We start from the raw sequence: 18824 nt of genomic DNA on the forward strand, positions 1-18824 counted from the left end.
AAACTAAAACAAAAGAGACATTCTTAAATTGGTACAATCAAATCCTTGTATCCTAGTCTATAATTGAACGGAAGGTTTATGTTCCCTTTATAACTTTCTGGCGTCACAGGTAAATCCAACGGTAAAAACTGGGCCTATTATGTAGCCCGACATTTCAGGTATGGGGAGTCCTAATACATCAGAGATTGCCGCTATTTCCCCTTTCCCGAAACGCGTTTTTGGACCGAACGGTTTGTCATTTTCCCCCACCCGTCTCAATATATCCTTTATCAGCTGACAATGCTGGAGTAGTTTGATTTTTCTGTTTTCAGTCGGAAGCGTTGGGCAGATAACGTGTTTGTGAGGAGTTTCAGCCAGAAGTTCGGTGGTATAAAAGGACGTGCAGCGACAGCTGGAAAGAAGTTGTCCAGAAAACTTCCAGTGTGGCGAGTCGGTGTGGATAGCTAGCTAATTAGCTAGGATCATGACTAAAGAGTTTGCTTGCTAACTCGATAGTATCTAGCCAGCATTTACTAGCTAGACGTCAGTTTTGTGTTTTTGGATAAGCTAAGCTAGCTAACCGACCTGTGAAGCTGTCGCACCCGTACAGGGATGTGCAATGGCATCGGTAAAAGTGGCTGTCCGGGTCAGGCCCATGAACAGACGGTAAGTTTCCACGTTAGCTTGCTGGAGTAACTCGCATCTTATTGCTTGCTTGAAACCCTGGGACGGTTTTTTACGCCTTCTGACGAGACCACAGCATGATCGGGCTTAACTGTATATGAAGTTCAGTCAGTGGTAAAATGTTAACTTGGCTAGCCAATCTAACAAAACCTTTTAAGCAAAACGCCGGGTCCACTGTGTTAGATGCAGCACCGTTCTACTAGCTAGCATAGCTCTTTTGCTGCCAGTGCTAGGCTCAGCACCTCTCCCTGTTTGTGAATTAGATAATTTACGTTGACCTTGATTTCAAACAGCGAAGACATGCCAGATAAGTGTGTTTGGCTGTAGTTGGGAAAATCGTTCTGTTTTATAGGTATAACCTAATTGCTCAAGAGCTAAGTTATACGAGCTAACCTCCGATACTTATTTTTAGGTGGGCTGGCTAACGTTAGCTATCCCGGAAATTACGCAGCCCTTGCAGGTGTTTGTGTTTATGTAGCCTACCTTCAGTTCTTTGTCATTTCCCATTGCTTTCTCTCAGAGCCTGAACTGGATTCCGTGACTAAACATAGGTTATTCATTGAACTTTGGTTTGTTTGCGATCTGTGAAAGATTCATGTTTTTGTTGATATTTTATAGACGTTATTTAGGTAGCCAGTTAGATACGGAGTGAAGCTGCATAGGGAATTGAGTTTGATATCCAAATCAACCCGCATGACAACCATCATTAATAAATTCACCTGATTTATGCGGATGAAAAAGAAATGGACGTTTATTCTGCAAGCAGCGTTATTTGAGTGTTTTCATGCAACGTTACCGATACTACTTTTAATAGGCAAATAACGTTTCGCCTCATTTAGGTAAACACAACAATCCCTCAGGCAGTTGGACTGGTACGGGCGTTCTGCGAATGTAAATACAATAGCGGTTTTCAAGCAACAGATCGGCTTTCTACATTCAGCATAACTATAAACAAAGCAAATGTCAGATCCGAATTCACCTGAAACATTACACTTCATGAGTATATGAAAGCAGGTAGGGTACAAGAGACCAATTTCCCCCCCCCCCCCCCCCCCCCCAGTTCGTGGAACATAAATGTGAACCTACCTTCACAAGCGTAGGCATGCAGCTACACTCGGACGCATAATATTTGTTTGGAAAGACAGCGATTTTGGTTATCGTTCCATTCTCTGAGGGACAATGAGTGACCACGTCATGTCCACATTCACACGCATGCACAAACTGCATGCACACGTACGCTTTCACGCAGAAACGCATGCACTCACACACGCGACAGCCAGACAGACACCAAACATCACTTAATGCCATTATAGGTTTTTTTTTATCACAATCCATAATCTGGCAGTTTAATCTATAATCAATATCTAGCATAATCTATATTATTCATAGTTTTATTTTGTAACCTTTTGTAAACTTTGTGTGCTTGGGAACACAAGCGTCGATTCCATATATGTCATGCCAATAAAGCACTTTGAAAGTTAATTGACAGCGTGTATTTACAGTGTTGGTTGCCAGTTTACTTGCTAGTCATATGCCATTACTCCTTGCGGGTCACAAGCACGCTATCATTACACACATTTTGTGTACAAAATAAGCGTTTTTAAAAGTTTCTTGTATGATCGTGGTACCTGGTGCAGAGGACCCATGGTATCTGTATAGAACTAAAAGCAATACCTTTTGAATAGTCCCTGTCAGTGGTGGCTCAGTGCATGAATAATGTGGCTGCTGGGCTTATTTAATTTAGCTGCATTGCATTGTGTGGTCTCAAGTGTAAGAACTTCTCAGGCAATTTTTGCTTTTTTTTTTGTCTGTGTAAGCAGTAATCACAGTCTTTTCTTCAGTAGTCTGCCTTATCATGTTTACTTTGTTCCCCCTGACAACTTTTACTATGAAACTCTTGAGATTCTCTGACTGCCGTCTGCCTTCCCCTAGAAGCCAAAAAGATATAGGGGGGTCATCCATCTTGCAATGCTATTTTCAGTCCTAGAGGTAATTTGCTGAAGAAATTCAGTTGTGCTGTCAGGCTGGATAACTGGTAAGAAGACAACGCCACTTCCTCGAATCCTTAACCCTCATGTTGAATGTGTTGAGATGAGTTGAGTTGAGATCTCAGGTATGATGGGGTGGTGGTGCAATCGGTTAGCTGTAATGGCGGCAGTGCATTTATTGAGCTGATAATTAGGGAAACCGTGAGCAAGGCAGGACTCATTGATGGCGGCATAGCTCATTAGCATCTGTCTGCTGAGCGGGATTCGGAGGTCAGGCCAAGACGCCCCCGGACAGAGGGAAGCCTGTGGCTGGGCTCGATCAATCAACCCCTCCTCAGGCGATAGCCTTGTCCGTTCGTGAGGCTGTTTATTAGCATGACCTGGTTACTACGGGGATGTGCTCGTTCAAATGGCCGTGCTAATGAAGCCTTCGAGCGGGCTCCCCCCCCCCCCCCCCGCCAATCAAAACTTTTCCTCTGTTCAACTGTGACCGTTTGCATTCTAATGGTGTCAGAAGGTATGCAGTAGCTTTGAAACCCGACTGTGAGGAATGCACTTTGACTGCTAATCAACTCTGCCAGCTAACGCAGGTAAACATTTCCCTAGAATTTCTGAGTGACCTATATTCACACATTTCGTTAGCATTGCTGTGGTGGTAGTTGTAAGTTGCCTGTTGAGGCTGACATCTGGATGTTTGGCATGGAGACTGAACAGCCCTAGTTTGGAGTGATATAGGCTAATTTGGCTTTCAGGGTTCCAGATTATAGAAAACCCTGCACTGCACAGGTGAGTTTTGAACTGAGGTGGGGCACTGTTGAGTGTGCATCTCCATAACCCATAAAGAAAGCTGCACCCATTATGTGGATGTTTCAACTGAGGCTTTTTTTTGTTCTGTAAGCTTGCCAGCTTGTAAATAGCTTGTCGTGGAGGAGACTGCCTGGCTCTTGACCATTGTTTCATTGCCTGTCTTGGATGCAAGCCCCTGCTTTTTGCTCCCTGAAAACATGTTGGGCAGCCATTATTGCTTGGGTTAGATCTGAGATAGTAATTTTATCGTTCCAGAAAGCCACTCCATGTTATGTAACTGAATAATCTTTAAAGTCAAGTTTAAATGCATTCTATTGTTTTATGTGCCTGTTTTGGAGTTTAGTCCTTTTTCTCTTCCCAGGGAGAAAGATCTTTCCGCCAAGTTTATAATTCACATGGAAGGGAACAAAACCTCCATTACCAACCTGAAGGTGAGTTTCAGCATGCCTGGGGAAGCTGGAGGACTTTGAACGTTGTCCAGTGGGCAATATCCCCCTTTCAACCCATATATGGCTACAGATTACAGGCCGCTTGTGTTTCCTCACTGTCTGAAACATCACATGAGAAGCTCCACTGCCGTGTTCTCTGTGGTTTGGTTTAGTTTGTATATTTTGAAACTAAAAGATCCTCAGTATTTACCCTAAGGAGGGTGATATGAAATTTTCTAAAGCCCCGTCTCTGTGACCAGACATCCTACGCAGTGCATTAGGGTCTTTGAGGTTTAGCGATGCAGGGCTGGTACGAGTCGGTGGTGGAGGAGGAAACTCATGTTTCAGCTAATGATGGAACTGCCTTCCAGGATACTGCTGTCTGAACCCTTTCCCCCTGTGAATGCAGTTTGACCTTCACATCGAATGACTTCACTGCTTTTCACATGTCTGCACAGCGTTTGAACAGAACAGTAGCACGGAGGAAGAGAACCATTTGTAATGCTTATTTCTGTCTCTCGGGGGTTCTGTGCAAAGCTCGCTGCGGTTGTCTTGTTGCCGGGGCTGTTCTGTCCGTGCAAAGCGCTGAACTTCATGTTTTTTTTTTTCCCCGCAGATACCCGAGGGAATCTCCGGGGATTCGGGGCGAGAGAGAGTCAAGACGTTCACGTACGACTTCTCCTACGACTCAGCCGACTGCAAGAGCTCCAGCTTCGTTTCTCAGGAGAAGGTACGGCCGTGTCCTCTAGTGCTCGCCGTCAATGTCATCCTCTGATTTGTCTGTATCGTCACATCGTTTTTCTTTGTAGGCATTTCTTGTCATCTCGTCCTCTCAAAAGCAGGGTTTATATGCAGTGCAACAGCAGGACCCAGATGGTTACAGATCAGAGGGAGAAAGAGAAAGGGAGCGAGAGACTGTTTCAGGCTGTAGAGTAACCCCCGCATCATTGCTAACTAGCCATTCCTTCAGAAATCTAGAAATCTGATGACCGTGTTACCCACATTGACCACATAGGCCTGCTGGTGGTATATTTGCGAGGAGCACGAGCAGGTTTATATTATGTTGTGTGACAGGCTGCTGTATGGGCTCCAGCTACAATAGAAGCATTTATTAGTGTGTGATGGAGTTTGATCATTTTTTGTGTTTTAAGGATTTTTATAGGCTGCTGCACAGACAATACTAATGGAATGACTGTAAATAGACTGGAGCTCAGACTCCAGGCCTTTGCATATATACATTTACCTGAATAATTGTGCAAATTTATCCAGATTAAGGCAGTAAGTTTTGTTCAGATCTGACTTTTACTGATTTTTTTTTACCATTCCCTCCTTTTAATTATCTGCTGTTTGAAGTTGTAATGTTGTTGATGAATATGCCTAATATTGTCTAAGATCCTGGTGGTGAATGTTTTGTTTTTTTTAATGCCCTCTAGTGGACAGATTTGAATTTGTTCTTTATTTATTTTTATTCCAGGATGTTAAATTGAAACGACTCGTACGCATATTTACTTTTGAGATAACGATCCTGTTTGCTCATTTTTTGACACGTCCTTCTCCCAAAACAGTTTTGTTGATGGCGTGTTTTTTTAATAGGCCTATTTCTCATTCTGCTTTCGTGTGTGGTGTAGGCTTGTCTGAAGGCCTATAATTTTAGCTTGAGCTCCAGTCATTTTGTGGCCTCGGGCTGGTGGAGCAGACTTAGTTAAATGTAACACGGCATTTCATTTCGAAATAATTTCAATGAAGGCGATGCAGGAAAACCAAAACAAATCAATGGCTGTTAGCTCATGTGTCAGTGTGCACGGCTTCAAGTAATTTTCCTGAATCACTGGTCTTGCAAAGCAGCAGGTGGTGCTATTAAACTATTAAACTTACTGAAATGGGTTCGGAACGACAAGCTATTGATGTACAACAATTGGTATGGAACTCTGTAGCGGTTTAATCCACTTTGCTCTGCTCAATCAAAACAGAACCTGCGATGGGAACCTCGCGTTTTACGAACGCTGTGTCAGTCATGGATTTTATTGCCTGCGTCAATCACTGTCAAATGGCAACAGTCGTCTGGTGGGGAAAAAAAAATAATTTCCCCTGATTTTTCGCTTTGCTCCCTCCAAATGCGCGTCCCCTTGGCCTTATTCTTCAAACGCGTTCGCGGTGCTGCTTAAGCAGTGCTCAAGGCTGATTTGGACCTTCCGATGGTATAATGGCGGATGATAACGGTCTCTCGTAGAGAACCTGCGGTGTCCTTGAAGTGGAGTGCATTAAGAACACGGGGACAAACCATAGACTGTATAGTAAAGCTATTTCCGTGCACTTTGTGGTTTAACACTGGGGCGATAATTACGGTTGTTTGAGTATGCGCGGGAATGCTCATTTTGTCCGCCGGGACCGTAAAAGCCTAATGGGTAGTCCCTACGGTACGAACTCAAACGCGCTAAAGCGCAAATCACAAATTACCGCTTTGGTGATTGGGCTCTTTGAGCCGCCGCCAGTACAGTTGAGAACTGTAATCTTAGTGCCGGTCGTACTCCTGATTCCGCGGAGTTTGTAATCGCACTGATGTCAGTCTTGAGTGCGGAGAAAGAAGGGAGAAAAATAGAACTTGGCTGGAGAAGCCATTATAGTGTTCCTTGAGACACGCGTTTCAGTTATTCTAGGACAGCTCTGTGGGAGTGCTGTACTTTGGCTAAGCTGTGGAGTGTTGGTTAATGGTTTCACGAAATTACCGTTTTACGTCTCCCTAAGTCATAACCATAATGACAAAGACTGTTGAATGTGGACATAAGTCATTATATTTAAATCTTAAATTAAGGAGGATTTCTTGATGGTTTGTGAATACACCAGTGGATTGATTACTGAATTTAGACTCTTGGCTGTTAGCTGTTGTGTATAAAATGTGTTCAATAAGTCAAAGCCGCAGTTATTTAAAAAAACTGTATGCATATGTAAACACACGCACGTGCCCCCATGCCCACACGCTCTCACACACACACACACACACACACACACACTTTCCTGTCTGTTGTACCGCGAGGCCCGTTAAGCACTTCCTCCCCTGGAGGACTCTCTCTGCCCCAGACCCAATTTACAGGTGTGGGCTGAGCCTGCTGTGGCCTCTGTGTCTGTGGCTGGGATATTGGGGGGGGGTGTCAGACAGCTGTCGCTGCGCTCCGTCCTGCACCTGTGATGGACCCGTAACCCCCCCCCTCATCACTACCAATCTGCCACTGAGAGAGAGAGGGCAGATCTGAGCAAAGCTGGGGGGGGGGTAGTCAAGATGATGGGTACCTCATGACCATGGTCATTATACATTATCTACAGGGTACATGTGTGAGGACAGAACTAAAATGGTACTTTTTGCCTTTATTAACACAATTAAAGCTTCAGACTTCTCAGACATTTTTGGTGGCGGTTGTGCCTGATGTCTGAACACGCATTCCCCCGCTCCAGAAAAAACGATGGCGCACGGAGCCTCTGACGCTCTGCGTCGCTCTCTAAACAGGAGGCGTCCGCCTGCCTCTTCGCTATAAACACAGAGAGAGCTCCCTACGGAGGCCGATGGCGGTAATGCGTGAGAGTCCTGTTCCCCCGGACTGCCTGCCACAAGCCATCTGTCTGGTTGTGTACAGGAGCTGTACGTGGATCACCACCCTCTCTTTAAATAATGCAGAGATCCCCCAGGGCAGCCAGGTCCAGTGCAGCTGATTTAGGTGTGCAGTGCCTGGGGGGTGGAGCAGTGATTCTCCGGTTTGATGTGGCCTGTGAGCAACAAATAAGCCCAAACTCGCGGGGTCCTGCAGTGTGCTCCCGTTTTAGGACCATCTGCTCCTGAAAATTTATGTGCACTGGGAAAAATAATTTAGGAGCGCGTGTAATCAGGGTTCATTAGAGCTCCTAAATTTTTTAAACTCTGGAGCCAATGAGCTCCTTAGAAAAAAATGTTAGCGTAGCGCCCTGGCTCACAGTGCAGTCTCTTCTCCGTAGTCCTCCAATTTTAGCGTGGTAACCATTTCCACGCTTTGTGTTGGGCTGCTCTTTCTCTTTCGCTTCTGAATGTTGGCAGCGGTTTTTATTCAGACCGCTTGTTTGCTTTTCAGGAGCGGCTAGGTACTGCAGACACGAAAGACGCATCCGTGAAGACGAGAGAGAAAATGCTCAGATCTTATGACACGCTGCTCTCCTCAGTTTTATGAACGCGTGTCTATTTTTACATGAACGACTGAAGTTGAGTTCAATCCACTTGTAATTAGTGTCACGTGTTTTCATCTGCTGAGCTTAATGAAAGTGGGTGGAAGAAACTGATGCACATTATTTTCGGATGCCGCAAGTTAACTCTGTGGCCTCACGACAGTAGGAGGCAGTGAGCAATTTCTCTTTAATCGACTTTTATAGCTGTGGTAGAGAAAGTGGCGTGTAGCCTGACACATTTTGGTTGTGTACTGTAAACAAATGAGGAGAGGGTCGATGTCATTTCGGTGTGCTTGCTTGTGCTTTGTTTTTATTTTTATTTTCTATCTTATCACACAGACCTTTTACTGTGGAAGCCAGGTGTTGGTCGGCCATTTTCGTGGCCGTTCCCTTCTTTGTTTGAAAGCTCACAAGAAAGGGGGATTCAGGGACTCCAGGGTCCTGCCAGGCCTCGAACCTTCACCCCTCTCTTTACGCTGAACAGATGGCCAGTGCCCGTGACGCAGAGGCTGTCGCCCTTGGCAACAGCCCAAACCGACTCGGGCGGATCCTGACGGACCAGGGTCTCTGGCCCTGTCAAACCCCAAATTTTCAGCCCTCAGACTTCCCCGGCTCACGCTTAGCCGGAGGCTGTCCCTAGGGGGCGCTGGCCAAGTCTCACCGCTCTGATTTCCGCTCTTTATTTTTTTTCTCTGCAGGTTTTTAAAGACCTTGGCACTGACGTGTTGAAGGCTGCTTTCGAGGGTTACAACGCCTGCATCTTCGCCTACGGGCAGACGGGCTCTGGGAAGTCCTACACCATGATGGGACACCCGGTAAGACCGGATCAAACCGCCCTTTGACCTCTTGACCCTCAATGCTGCATCAGAGTGGCTTTTTAGTGAAAAACGGTGCATGGATAACCGTTAATATTTGGAGATTCGTGAATTGAAATTCACTTTAATTGGCTCCCTATCGTCCTGCCTGCTCAAAACATGTCAGGGAAGATTGCGTGGATCCATAAATAAATCAATGTTATAATCGTTATCAGTTGGTCCAGTAAGATAACATTGGGGAATAGGCTAAATGTAGTTAAACTGGCAAAATTATGCAACGTCTACACCTGATATGAAAAACGATTTCCAGTGAATTAATTGCACGTGAAGTCATTAGCTATCACTGATTAGCGAGCAGGGTTTTAGAGTTGTGCTGGGCATAGAAGAGTGGGCTGTCGGAATGCCGACAACAAAAAATATGGGAAATACTTTTTTGAAATTTTAACAGCATCTGAAGGCTTGGTGTTATTTTGGATTATCATTTGACCCGCGTGCGGTCACCAGAGGCCCTGTGATTGGAGAGCTTGACTCCGGCAGGGCCGAGGGGTTCATTGGCCGGGTGGGAGAGTGAAAGGCATGTTCCGGCACGTTCCGTGAGGTCCCAGCAGCACGTTATTGATGAGAGTCAAAGCCAAAGGGTTTTGGGAACTGATATGGCCTGTCAGTGAGATTTGTCCTGTATCTGTTTTTCGAAAGCTGAAGTGAATACAAACGTGACGTTGGCATTAAACTGTCGTTCGAGCGTCCTGAAATCAATACTTTCATCCCACAGGTCTCAATCTGGGTGCTCAAAACTGTAAAAAAGATTTTATCCACCCCATATCTTTGCTTTATGACTAATTGAAGGTCACAAACTTTCTCCTCACTCACTTTTTCTTAAAAAATCACCACTTTCTGCCCTAGAAACGGAGGTAAGGGCCCGGATTTCCCATCATTGAGGAATTGCCCGCAAAACTGCTGGGTTGACCTTTAGAGAAAAGTCCCATAATTTTTCAGAATTATTGCGTTTATTGCTGGGCTTGCTAGGAAAACGTGTGAAGAGAAGTAGGCTGTATCTGAAGGTAAATCATACGGCACTCTGGTGGTGTTGGCATGGGCATTTGGCACAGCTTTACGTGTGTGTATATAGTGTGTGCTCCACAGAAAGATTGCAGCCGTTTGTCTTTTTTTGGGGTTTTTTTTTCCCAGGGCGATTCGGGGCTGATCCCGCGGATCTGCGAGGGTCTGTTCAGCCGCATCGCGGGGATGGCCAGGTGGGACGAGGCCTCCTTCCGCACCGAAGTCAGGTGAGCGCGGCGTTGGGGCGTGGGCCGTACCCCCCTCCCAAACGGGCTGCGGTCTCCCACGCTTCCCGGTTCTCATCACCCTACGCGGGGTCGTCCGCACGCCTAGGTCACCCTCCCTGTTAATTACCCTCCGTCCCGGGTTCCTGCGGAGCGAGGAGTCTGGCCCGTCCGTTTCGGGGGGTGCTCTTTATGCGTCGGGTGCTTAACGGGTTGCCAACGGTAACGGTCAGCCGGGTCGCGGGCGGGCTCCGGCGCAGCTGCCGCGGTTACGCTCGCCGGCTCGCTGGCCGACGTTCAAGCGAGTGAGCCGAGCCTCGACCGCGTTTGACTTTCTCCTCCCGCTCGGCTGAAGGTGACCGTGCGCCTCCTCCTCCTCCTCCTCCTGGATGGCTCTCCAGTTTAAACGGTTCTCCTCTCCACCGGAGGTGAAGCGATCTTATGATTTAATGGGGACGAAACTCCTCGAGTGCAGATTGCGTTTGAAGTTAATTTTCTGCTTTCTTGAAGTCTCGGTGAAAATGTTTCATCGTATTTCGAGCTGCCGCCAAGAAAAGAACGGCAAAGTCTTCTATTGAGTGTCAACACGAGAGGACGGAAGTTTAAAACTAAATTTAAAAAAACTTTTAAAATGGTTTATGAAACTGCACTTCATGATAAATGTTCAGCTTTTACATTACGCATGTAAAATACAGCTTCTAAATGCGTAGGATGTCGGACGAGACTATTCTGTTATGGAGCTGAGCCTCACTGCGTTTGGTTACTGTACCACAGAGGCAGTGGAGGAACAAGTCTGGCCCCTTTTCATCATTTTCACGCAAGGCCTAGCCCTGCCGCGGTCTTTCCGCTTCCTGATTCACGTTCTGCGGGCTGTCGTCCCCTGAGTTACCACGGCGCTAAATCCCGAGCCCCGGCCAGCGAATGCGATCGGCGACGCCGCCGCGAACCGCTAGCCAGATTCCCGCGTAAAATATTCACACAACAGGTGGTGCGATCGAAGGCCTTCTCCCCACCCACCCCCCGCTCCAAAAGCGTGTGCATGCCTGGGCACAGCTAAAACTTGTAGTGGAGTGTTTTGGCTTTTTTTGGCTGGCTATGACCAAAAAAAAAAAAAAAAATTTTAAATAAATAATTCAAGCTTTCATAATATATGTATGAGAGCTAGCAAATTTCTGTTGGCACTATGGGGCTTGGGGAAAGACTGAGTTGTTTTTTTTTTGCTTTTTTACCCACATCAGTATGCTAATTCCGTTAAAAGAGCGTGGCGTGCGATGCCGGTCGTCCCGCTCGCCGTGTGATTTTTCCAATCGGCCGGTATTGATGCGACCGTCGCGCTGCGTTTGCCGTGGCAGTGGGGCCCCATAACACCTCTATTTACTTTAACGGCCATGCTCGCTGGAGCCAAGAGCCTTGGCCTCTCTCCGCTGTGAATTATCGCGTAATTTTCCCCCTTTAGAGCCCCCGCGAACAAGCCGCTCCGGCCGCCCTCCCCCCCCCCCCATTAAAGGACGAAAGTGCAAAGCATGCTGGGAAGAGATTTACGGCCGGGCTTTTTCCAGGCCGCGGCCCCACCATCAGCGGCTTTCTCTCTCTCTGTGCTCTCTGTCGGGCGTTGATCAATGTCCCCCCCCCCCCCCCCCCCCCCCGTTTTTCATCCACGCCGACAGCTACCTGGAGATCTACAACGAGCGCGTCAGGGATCTGCTCCGGAGGAAGTCCACCAAGACCTACAACCTTCGCGTGCGAGAGCACCCCAAGGACGGGCCGTACGTGGAGGGTGAGGGCGCCGCGATCGGCCGACCGTTTTTAAAACCGCTCTCCCGTTGGGCGGTGGGGGGGCCGGTGAAGGATTTGCTGTAGATTTGTGGTTAAGCCAGTGGGAGGGGAAAAATAAATAAAAAAAATAGGTCTTGTAAATGGGTTTTGAAATTTTGCAAAAATCAATCCTGGACAGACAAATTTGCTGTCTTGCCTAATCTAGAACCGGCTCAAGACTTTATAAAAGCGTATATGTGGGTCATAAAAAATTTATGCTCACCTCAGATTTTCCACCTCTACTTACTGAACATTTTTTTTGGAATGTTATCCCTGATTTTTGGGATCGATGTGTGAAATTACCTCTGTGCTGACCGAACTCCATGCCAGGATCAGTGCGGTTGCGGTGGAGGCTGTCCTGCCATGCACCCGCCCGCAAGCCGGCAGCCATGTTCTCCTCAGCGCCGGTCGCAGATATTTAACGTCTCGATGTAGAAGATGATTGTTTTCCAGAGGCTGTGAGTCGTAGGGGTGCTGGTATGGAATGTAAGGTTCCTGAGGGGAGGGGGGGGCTGGAGGCTGGAGGGGGTTCAACCTCTTTTCTTACCCGCCGTTTTCGAACCCCGCGGGCAGACCTGTCCAAGCACCTGGTGCAGAACTACGCCGACGTGGAGGAGCTGATGGAGGCCGGCAACATCAACCGCACCACGGCCAGCACGGGCATGAACGACGTCAGCAGCCGGTCACACGCCATCTTCACCATCAACTTCACTCAGGCAAGCCCCGCCCGCCCTCTCTGACCACGCCCCATATGACCACACCCCCTCTGACCACGCCCCATGTGGCCACACCCCCTATACCCACACCCCCTCTGACCACAGTCAGAGCAGACTCCACCCTTGCCAAAATATCACCCAGCCACCCACCCGCAGCACTGCCGAAAAAGTCTATCTTCTAAAAAACCTTTTTATTTTTTCCACTGAACCGGAAACTATTAGCTTGTTTTAAGTTACTTTTTGCTTGGCAAGTGAAATTCTTGCCCCATTGGCAAATCTTCATACGACTACAATTGTCTCGGCTCATTGGCAATCTTTCTGTCTTATTTAGCAGAAAAAGTAACACGCATAAGATATGTGTAAATAAGGCTAAAATGTAAGTTAAGACTTATTTGTTGGTTTTTGCATTGTCCCACGCTGTCCTCTCAGCCCTCTGTGCACGCGGTCTGAATTGAGCTCAAGCTCTGGTGGTGACGATTAGCATGGCGGTCAAGGGGAGTGTGTGGATTCAGCCGCACGCTGTTTTATGATGTGCGAATGTGGACAGAAGCCAGGAGGGGCTCACTCCCGTAGCTGGGGTTTTTTTTAAATACCGTGTTTACCCCGTTAGCGTTCGCTAATCCAGTCGCGCGGCACCTCTGAGTGTTAATGCTACGGCTGCCGCTCCTGGAGCTTCCCCCACAGTCCGCAGACGTTGTGTTCCGAAAACGTGGATTGATGTAAATTGTGAAATTGGAAATAGTTTCATATTTCCTTGCTACTTCAGGCTTTTTTTTTGGGGGGGGGGGGAAAAAATTGTTTTCTCTTTAATTGATGCGTTTTCTCTGTCCTGCTGCGGCAGCTTCCAAGCTTTCAGAGCTCGCTGCCCGCTTGTTAAGAGAGTGCGTTTTCTCTGCGGATCAGCTGTGGAATGAAACGTCAGAGCGCCTGCACGTGCGGTGTAACTAGCGCTGTCCAATCTCACGGTCCACCTCAGCCCCTCGCGCTGTTTTGGAAAAACCTGTCCTACTGATTGGAGCTGGTCTTTAATCTGCTTCGGTTTAATGTGGCGTTCCGAGCCCGTGCCTTTTTGAGTAGTCGTCAGCTGATTACAGAACAAATGAGTACATTTTTTTTTTTTTTTAACGCAATTAAAAATCACATCAAAGCAATGGCAGTCCATTCACTGATGGACGACTGTAGTTGAGCACCCACTCTTATCGCAGGCTCCATTATGGTGTTTGACTGACTCCTCCCCCACCCCCCTCCCCCCACAGGCCAAATTCGACGCGGAGATGCCGTCGGAGACGGTGAGTAAGATCCACCTGGTGGACCTGGCCGGGAGCGAGAGGGCCGACGCCACCGGGGCCACCGGCGTTCGCCTGAAAGAGGGCGGGAACATCAACAAGTCCCTGGTCACCCTGGGCAACGTCATCTCCGCTCTGGGTACGCCCACAAATCTCCCCAGCCCAGACGGCTGGACATTAACCCTCTGAAGGGCAGGTTTATCGGAACATTTTTCAGCATTCTAAGTCTGTTCTAGAACACCATTGCTTTCAGTTATTAGTAGTGATTGTGACATCACATCAGCATTAGAATGTTAATAGTTAAGAACATTCTGATTTGACTTGTGATCTTACGCCTCAAAGGGTTAATAATGATTTTAAAAATAGGGCCCTTTTTTAATAAAATCGTGTTGAAGAAAGGAAGTGGAATTCTCAAACGCCTGATCACACTGGGCAGTGTCATCTCTGCTCTCGGTATGTGACACGTCTCCCAGGCCTAGACTATTTGACATCGCCCTTGTATGCGAATAAATTTAATTGGTGTTAAGTGGCTGAATCGGAGGTGCTAAAGCCTTGTCTGGGTCCAGCAGTCTTTCCGGCACCCTTTAAATAAGTTTAAGCACTTCACGAACTGGAGAGAGGGTCACTAAATTGGTTTGATACATTCAGAGATGAGAGAAAGTCAGGTGGTCCAGGGCCTATGTGCAGGGAAATCCAGTAGAGAATTCCAGCACCGTATGCTAAAAAAGCTTGCTTGTCCGTTGTTGATTTTATTCTGAATCTGCATTAATTTTTCTATTTGCTGTTGGGTATTAATGGTGTTATTCTGAGATTGCAGACATGGAGAGAATGTTGTAGAATAACCCTTTCCCCCTCTCTTTGGGCCTAGCGGACATTTCCCAGGACGGGACGGGCACGCAGCTGAGGAAGAAGCAGGTGTTTGTGCCGTACAGAGATTCGGTGTTAACCTGGCTCCTCAAAGACAGCCTCGGGGGCAACTCCAAGACCATTATGATCGCAAGTAAGTTGGAACAATCTAGGCCTCCAAACGTGAGCTTCTGTCCCCGTTCCCCCAAACGCAGTCCCCGTTCCCCCAAACGCAGCCCCCGTTCCCCAAACGCACGTCCTGCTTCCTCCCAACTGTTCCCGTCTTTCCAACGCAGTGTTGTGTTCGTGCATTAGTTTGGCGCGCGTGTGTTAATGCGGGTTGGTTTGTACCTAACTGGTTCAATATCCCAGTAGGACACTGCCGTTGTACCCTTGAGCAAGCTAGTTAACCTGCATTGCTTCAGTACATATCCGGCTGTATAAATGGACACATATGTAAATGCTATGTAAAATGTTGCGTAAGTCGCTCTGGATAAGAGCGTCCGCTAAATGCCTGTGATGTAACGTAACGTCTTCCCCGCTAGCCGTCTCGCCCGCCGACGTGAACTACGGCGAGACCCTGAGCACCCTGCGCTACGCCAACCGCGCCAAGAACATCATCAACAAGCCCACCATCAACGAGGACTCCAACGTCAAGCTCATCCGCGAACTCCGCGCCGAGATCGCCCGGCTCAAGGCCCTGCTCATCCAGGGCAATCAGGTAGCCATGGAAATAATAATCATTTATAGCTGTTATTGCTATTGATTATGATGGAGTTCCCTCACACACCGCACACACACGCACACACACACACGCACACAGAACCAGCTTTTTCCTGCCTTGTGCGGACTCGCTGTCCACCTGGCTCATAAACCGCAATAATGTAGCGATAATAATGATCATGAGGATGAGAATTAGGTTCTATTGCCTTCCGGGGACTTGTTGTTACTCAGGCTCTTAAATTACATTAATGTAGTAATAATAATCATAATAAAGTTATTTATAATGGAGGGAAAGCTTCAGATACCACAGCTCTCTGCAGTTGGTATAGATGTAATCTGTGTTGTGCACTTTAAGAAAGTTGTGGTACATATAGCTAAGGGAGAAAGATTTAAATTGTGGTTAATTGTTAAAATTTAAAAAATAAAAATGTGTGGTTTATTTACCCTTTCAGGTAAAAACAAATAAAGAAAATAAAATGACTAGATAAATTAAATAACAATTTTTTTAATAGAGTACATTTGAATTTGTGGATATGTTTGGATACTGTGTATGCTCTGTTCATAACTTATGCCCACCCCCTCCAGATCGCGCTGCTGGACTCCCCCACCGCTCTCAGCATGGAGGAGAAGCTGCAGCAGAACGAGGCCCGGGTGAGAGCTCTCTCTCCTCTGCTCCCACACACTGGGGCAGCCCGTCGCGTTTTCCGGAACCTTCCGCAGCAGCGTTAGGGGGAGGAGCTAATCGTGTCCGGGTGCATCCCCGTGTCCTGAACCTCCCCCCTGTTAGCTAACGCCGGAATTGACCAAAGAGGGGCCGACATGGCTGCCCAACTTTCTGTTGGAGAAAACTTATGGAGAGGAAACGAACAAAACAGATTTTTATTCAAAGTTTCTGAGAGTTTCCACCATCTGGTGTTGGGCAGGCTAGACTCGTTTTCCCCTTCCTAATTAGGTCTGTTCGTCTTGTGGAGAATGATGTAAGCGTGTTAATAAGCTGCTCGGAAGCGGTGTGCATCATCTGAGAGTCGCTCGCGTTAATTACTCCTTCGCTCTTCGGTAGGTCTTGGAACTCACGAAAGAATGGACCAATAAGTGGAACGAGACGCAGAACATCCTGAAGGTAGGTGCTTAACCGGCTCGAACCGGTTTCAGACAAGCTTTAGATTTGAAACTTTTTTCATATTACAGTCAGGATTTATCTGGACCCACTTACAGAAAAGTGTACGTAAAGGCGGAGGTCTGTGCTGTGATTGGTCCGGGTATCGGGGAGATTTTTTAGCTCTGTAATGTCGGGTCGAGTCGGGCTCCGACCCGCTGCCCACCCGGAGATGGTACGGTTTCGCTAGCAGCCTTCCTGAGGGGAGGGAACACAGCGTTATTTTCTGATGCGCTGGCTTGTTATTTCATCGATTGGTCTCTCTCGGGGTTTGGGTGTAAAATCTGACTAGAGCAGGGGCGCACAACTCCGGTCCTGGAGGAGGCCGATCTGTGTGCTGGTTTTTGTTCCAACCGATTACCCTTTCTTACAGCTCTATGAACTATGCTGCTTCACTCCTGCACTTGAGCACAGTGAAATCTCCAGGATACACTTGCAGTCTGCGGCTGTAGCTGGCGCTTATACACATGTCAGATCAGGATATTATTGGGCCAATTCAATAAATGTTGGGAAATGTTGGCACAAAATCCTGAAATGGATTGGCCCTCGTTGTGCACCCCTGGACTTGAGCTTGTCGGGCGGTTCCGTAGAGACGTCGGGTGTGGGCGGACTCTGGCCTCGTTTCGAGCCCAATGGAGGCCTCTGCACGGTAGTTTAGGAAACGGGTGAAGACAACATGTCATCAGTGTCAGAACTGATGGTAGTACATAAACCTACGTAGTACCTAAAACCATAACATCAGGTTCTGTGTACGCACAAGAGGGACTTTAAGAGTGTTGTATTTTAATCAGAAAATGAGTTTGAGGCTAATTCGTGTCCCACAAGAATAGCCTGTATGATTATTTTTAAATTTTTTTATCTTTTCATTACATTTCAAACATTTGGTGGTTGATCCAGATGGCAAAGAAGCCCAGACGTTGGCTAATCAGTGTGCACGCAACATAACGACTCTGGTTTCAAAATGGAAAACGTGCTTGAGGGGGTGTTGCGTTCGACGTAGCATAAATAGGGCTTGGTAAACCTATTGTCAAGCCTGAGTGTGGTTTGCAGTGCTAGTTGAACCACAGTGACGGTCTGACGCTTTGCTTGCGAGAACGAGGACAGCAGGCTGCGTGCTGTGTGATGCTGGGGAATCTACGCGTGTTATTTTTAGAAAGCTGGCTCCCCCTCCCCGGTCGGCTGCAATTATCCGCCCCCCCCCCCCGCGTTTCCCGCTCCGCGCGGCCTGCCGTATGCCGTCGACGTGCGCTTCGATCAGTCCGGCGGCGTTTCAGATCTCTCTTCTCCCCCCCCCAGCCCCGACGCCCCGCCCTAGTCAGCCAATTAAATGACGGCCGCTTTGAGATGGCGCTCATTAGCGGCCTAAAGTGAGATGAAACGCGAGCCTTCTCCAGGAGTCCCGCCATCACCACCACCGCCAGCGAGTAAACAAATCGGCCGCTAACTCATTACCGCCATCGCCGAAGGGGGGCGTGGCCTCTGGTGCGCTGACCAGCCCTCCCGAATCACCGGGCAGAGAGAGACGCGTGTAGATGCCGCTGGAGGCCAGCACTTCTGAGACAGCCGCCATGTTTGTTTCTGAGTTAAGTGTGGAAATGCAGACGTGAGCTCCATAACTTTTACGCTCATATGCACACGCTCAGACACACTTGTATGCGCTCACACACACACACACACACACACTCACACATGCGCGCGCTCAGACACACACACACGCGCGTGTGGTGCTCAGCGCCTGGGTCTGTGCCAGGGGCGGCGGTGACGCGGCGTTTTCCCAGCGATGCCGGCTGAGCGGCGGCCCGTCGGAGCGAAACCCGACAGATGGGCTCGGCTTCGCCTGGCGGCCCCGCGTTAAAAACCCGCCGCGCCCCGGCGCCGGTCCAGCGCCAGCTCCGCAGAGCCCCCGCTCCCCCGCGTCCGCAGCCACCGTTACTCAGCCGGCCAATCAGCCGTAATCTTCACTTTTCACCCCCCCCCCAATCCCCCCCGAGCCGCGAACACCAGAACTTGAGTGAGTTTTGAGTGAGCGAGTTCTGCATAATGCATTGGGTTTGAGGTCATAACCTGTTTAAAACTGGCTCTGTCTGCGCTGGCTTCCACAAACCAGACA

The 18824-nt window shown here is 48.1% G+C and overlaps 1 protein-coding gene across 4 annotated transcripts in view; it reads left to right on the plus strand.

Moving 5' to 3' along the window:
* Window positions 1–253: 253 nt before the first annotated feature.
* The window catches only part of kif16ba (kinesin family member 16Ba), an 81514-nt gene continuing 62943 nt past the window's right edge, over window positions 254–18824 (plus strand). For 2 of the 4 annotated variants that reach the window (XM_064316743.1, XM_064316753.1), the window contains exons 1-12: window positions 259–645; window positions 3820–3889; window positions 4503–4616; window positions 8773–8889; window positions 10078–10175; window positions 11840–11949; window positions 12561–12703; window positions 13960–14128; window positions 14858–14989; window positions 15381–15556; window positions 16144–16209; window positions 16619–16678. In XM_064316743.1, the coding sequence (XP_064172813.1) occupies window positions 599–645; window positions 3820–3889; window positions 4503–4616; window positions 8773–8889; window positions 10078–10175; window positions 11840–11949; window positions 12561–12703; window positions 13960–14128; window positions 14858–14989; window positions 15381–15556; window positions 16144–16209; window positions 16619–16678 (1302 nt within the window). In that variant the 5' untranslated portion in view covers window positions 259–598. Of the gene's footprint in view, window positions 646–3819; window positions 3890–4502; window positions 4617–8772; window positions 8890–10077; window positions 10176–11839; window positions 11950–12560; window positions 12704–13959; window positions 14129–14857; window positions 14990–15380; window positions 15557–16143; window positions 16210–16618; window positions 16679–18824 lie in introns of all 4 variants that reach the window. The other 2 variants (XM_064316724.1, XM_064316734.1) reach the window with 2 other exon arrangements.

Source organism: Anguilla rostrata, chromosome 2 (genome assembly GCF_018555375.3).
Source record: "Anguilla rostrata isolate EN2019 chromosome 2, ASM1855537v3, whole genome shotgun sequence".
Taxonomy (NCBI): domain Eukaryota; kingdom Metazoa; phylum Chordata; class Actinopteri; order Anguilliformes; family Anguillidae; genus Anguilla; species Anguilla rostrata.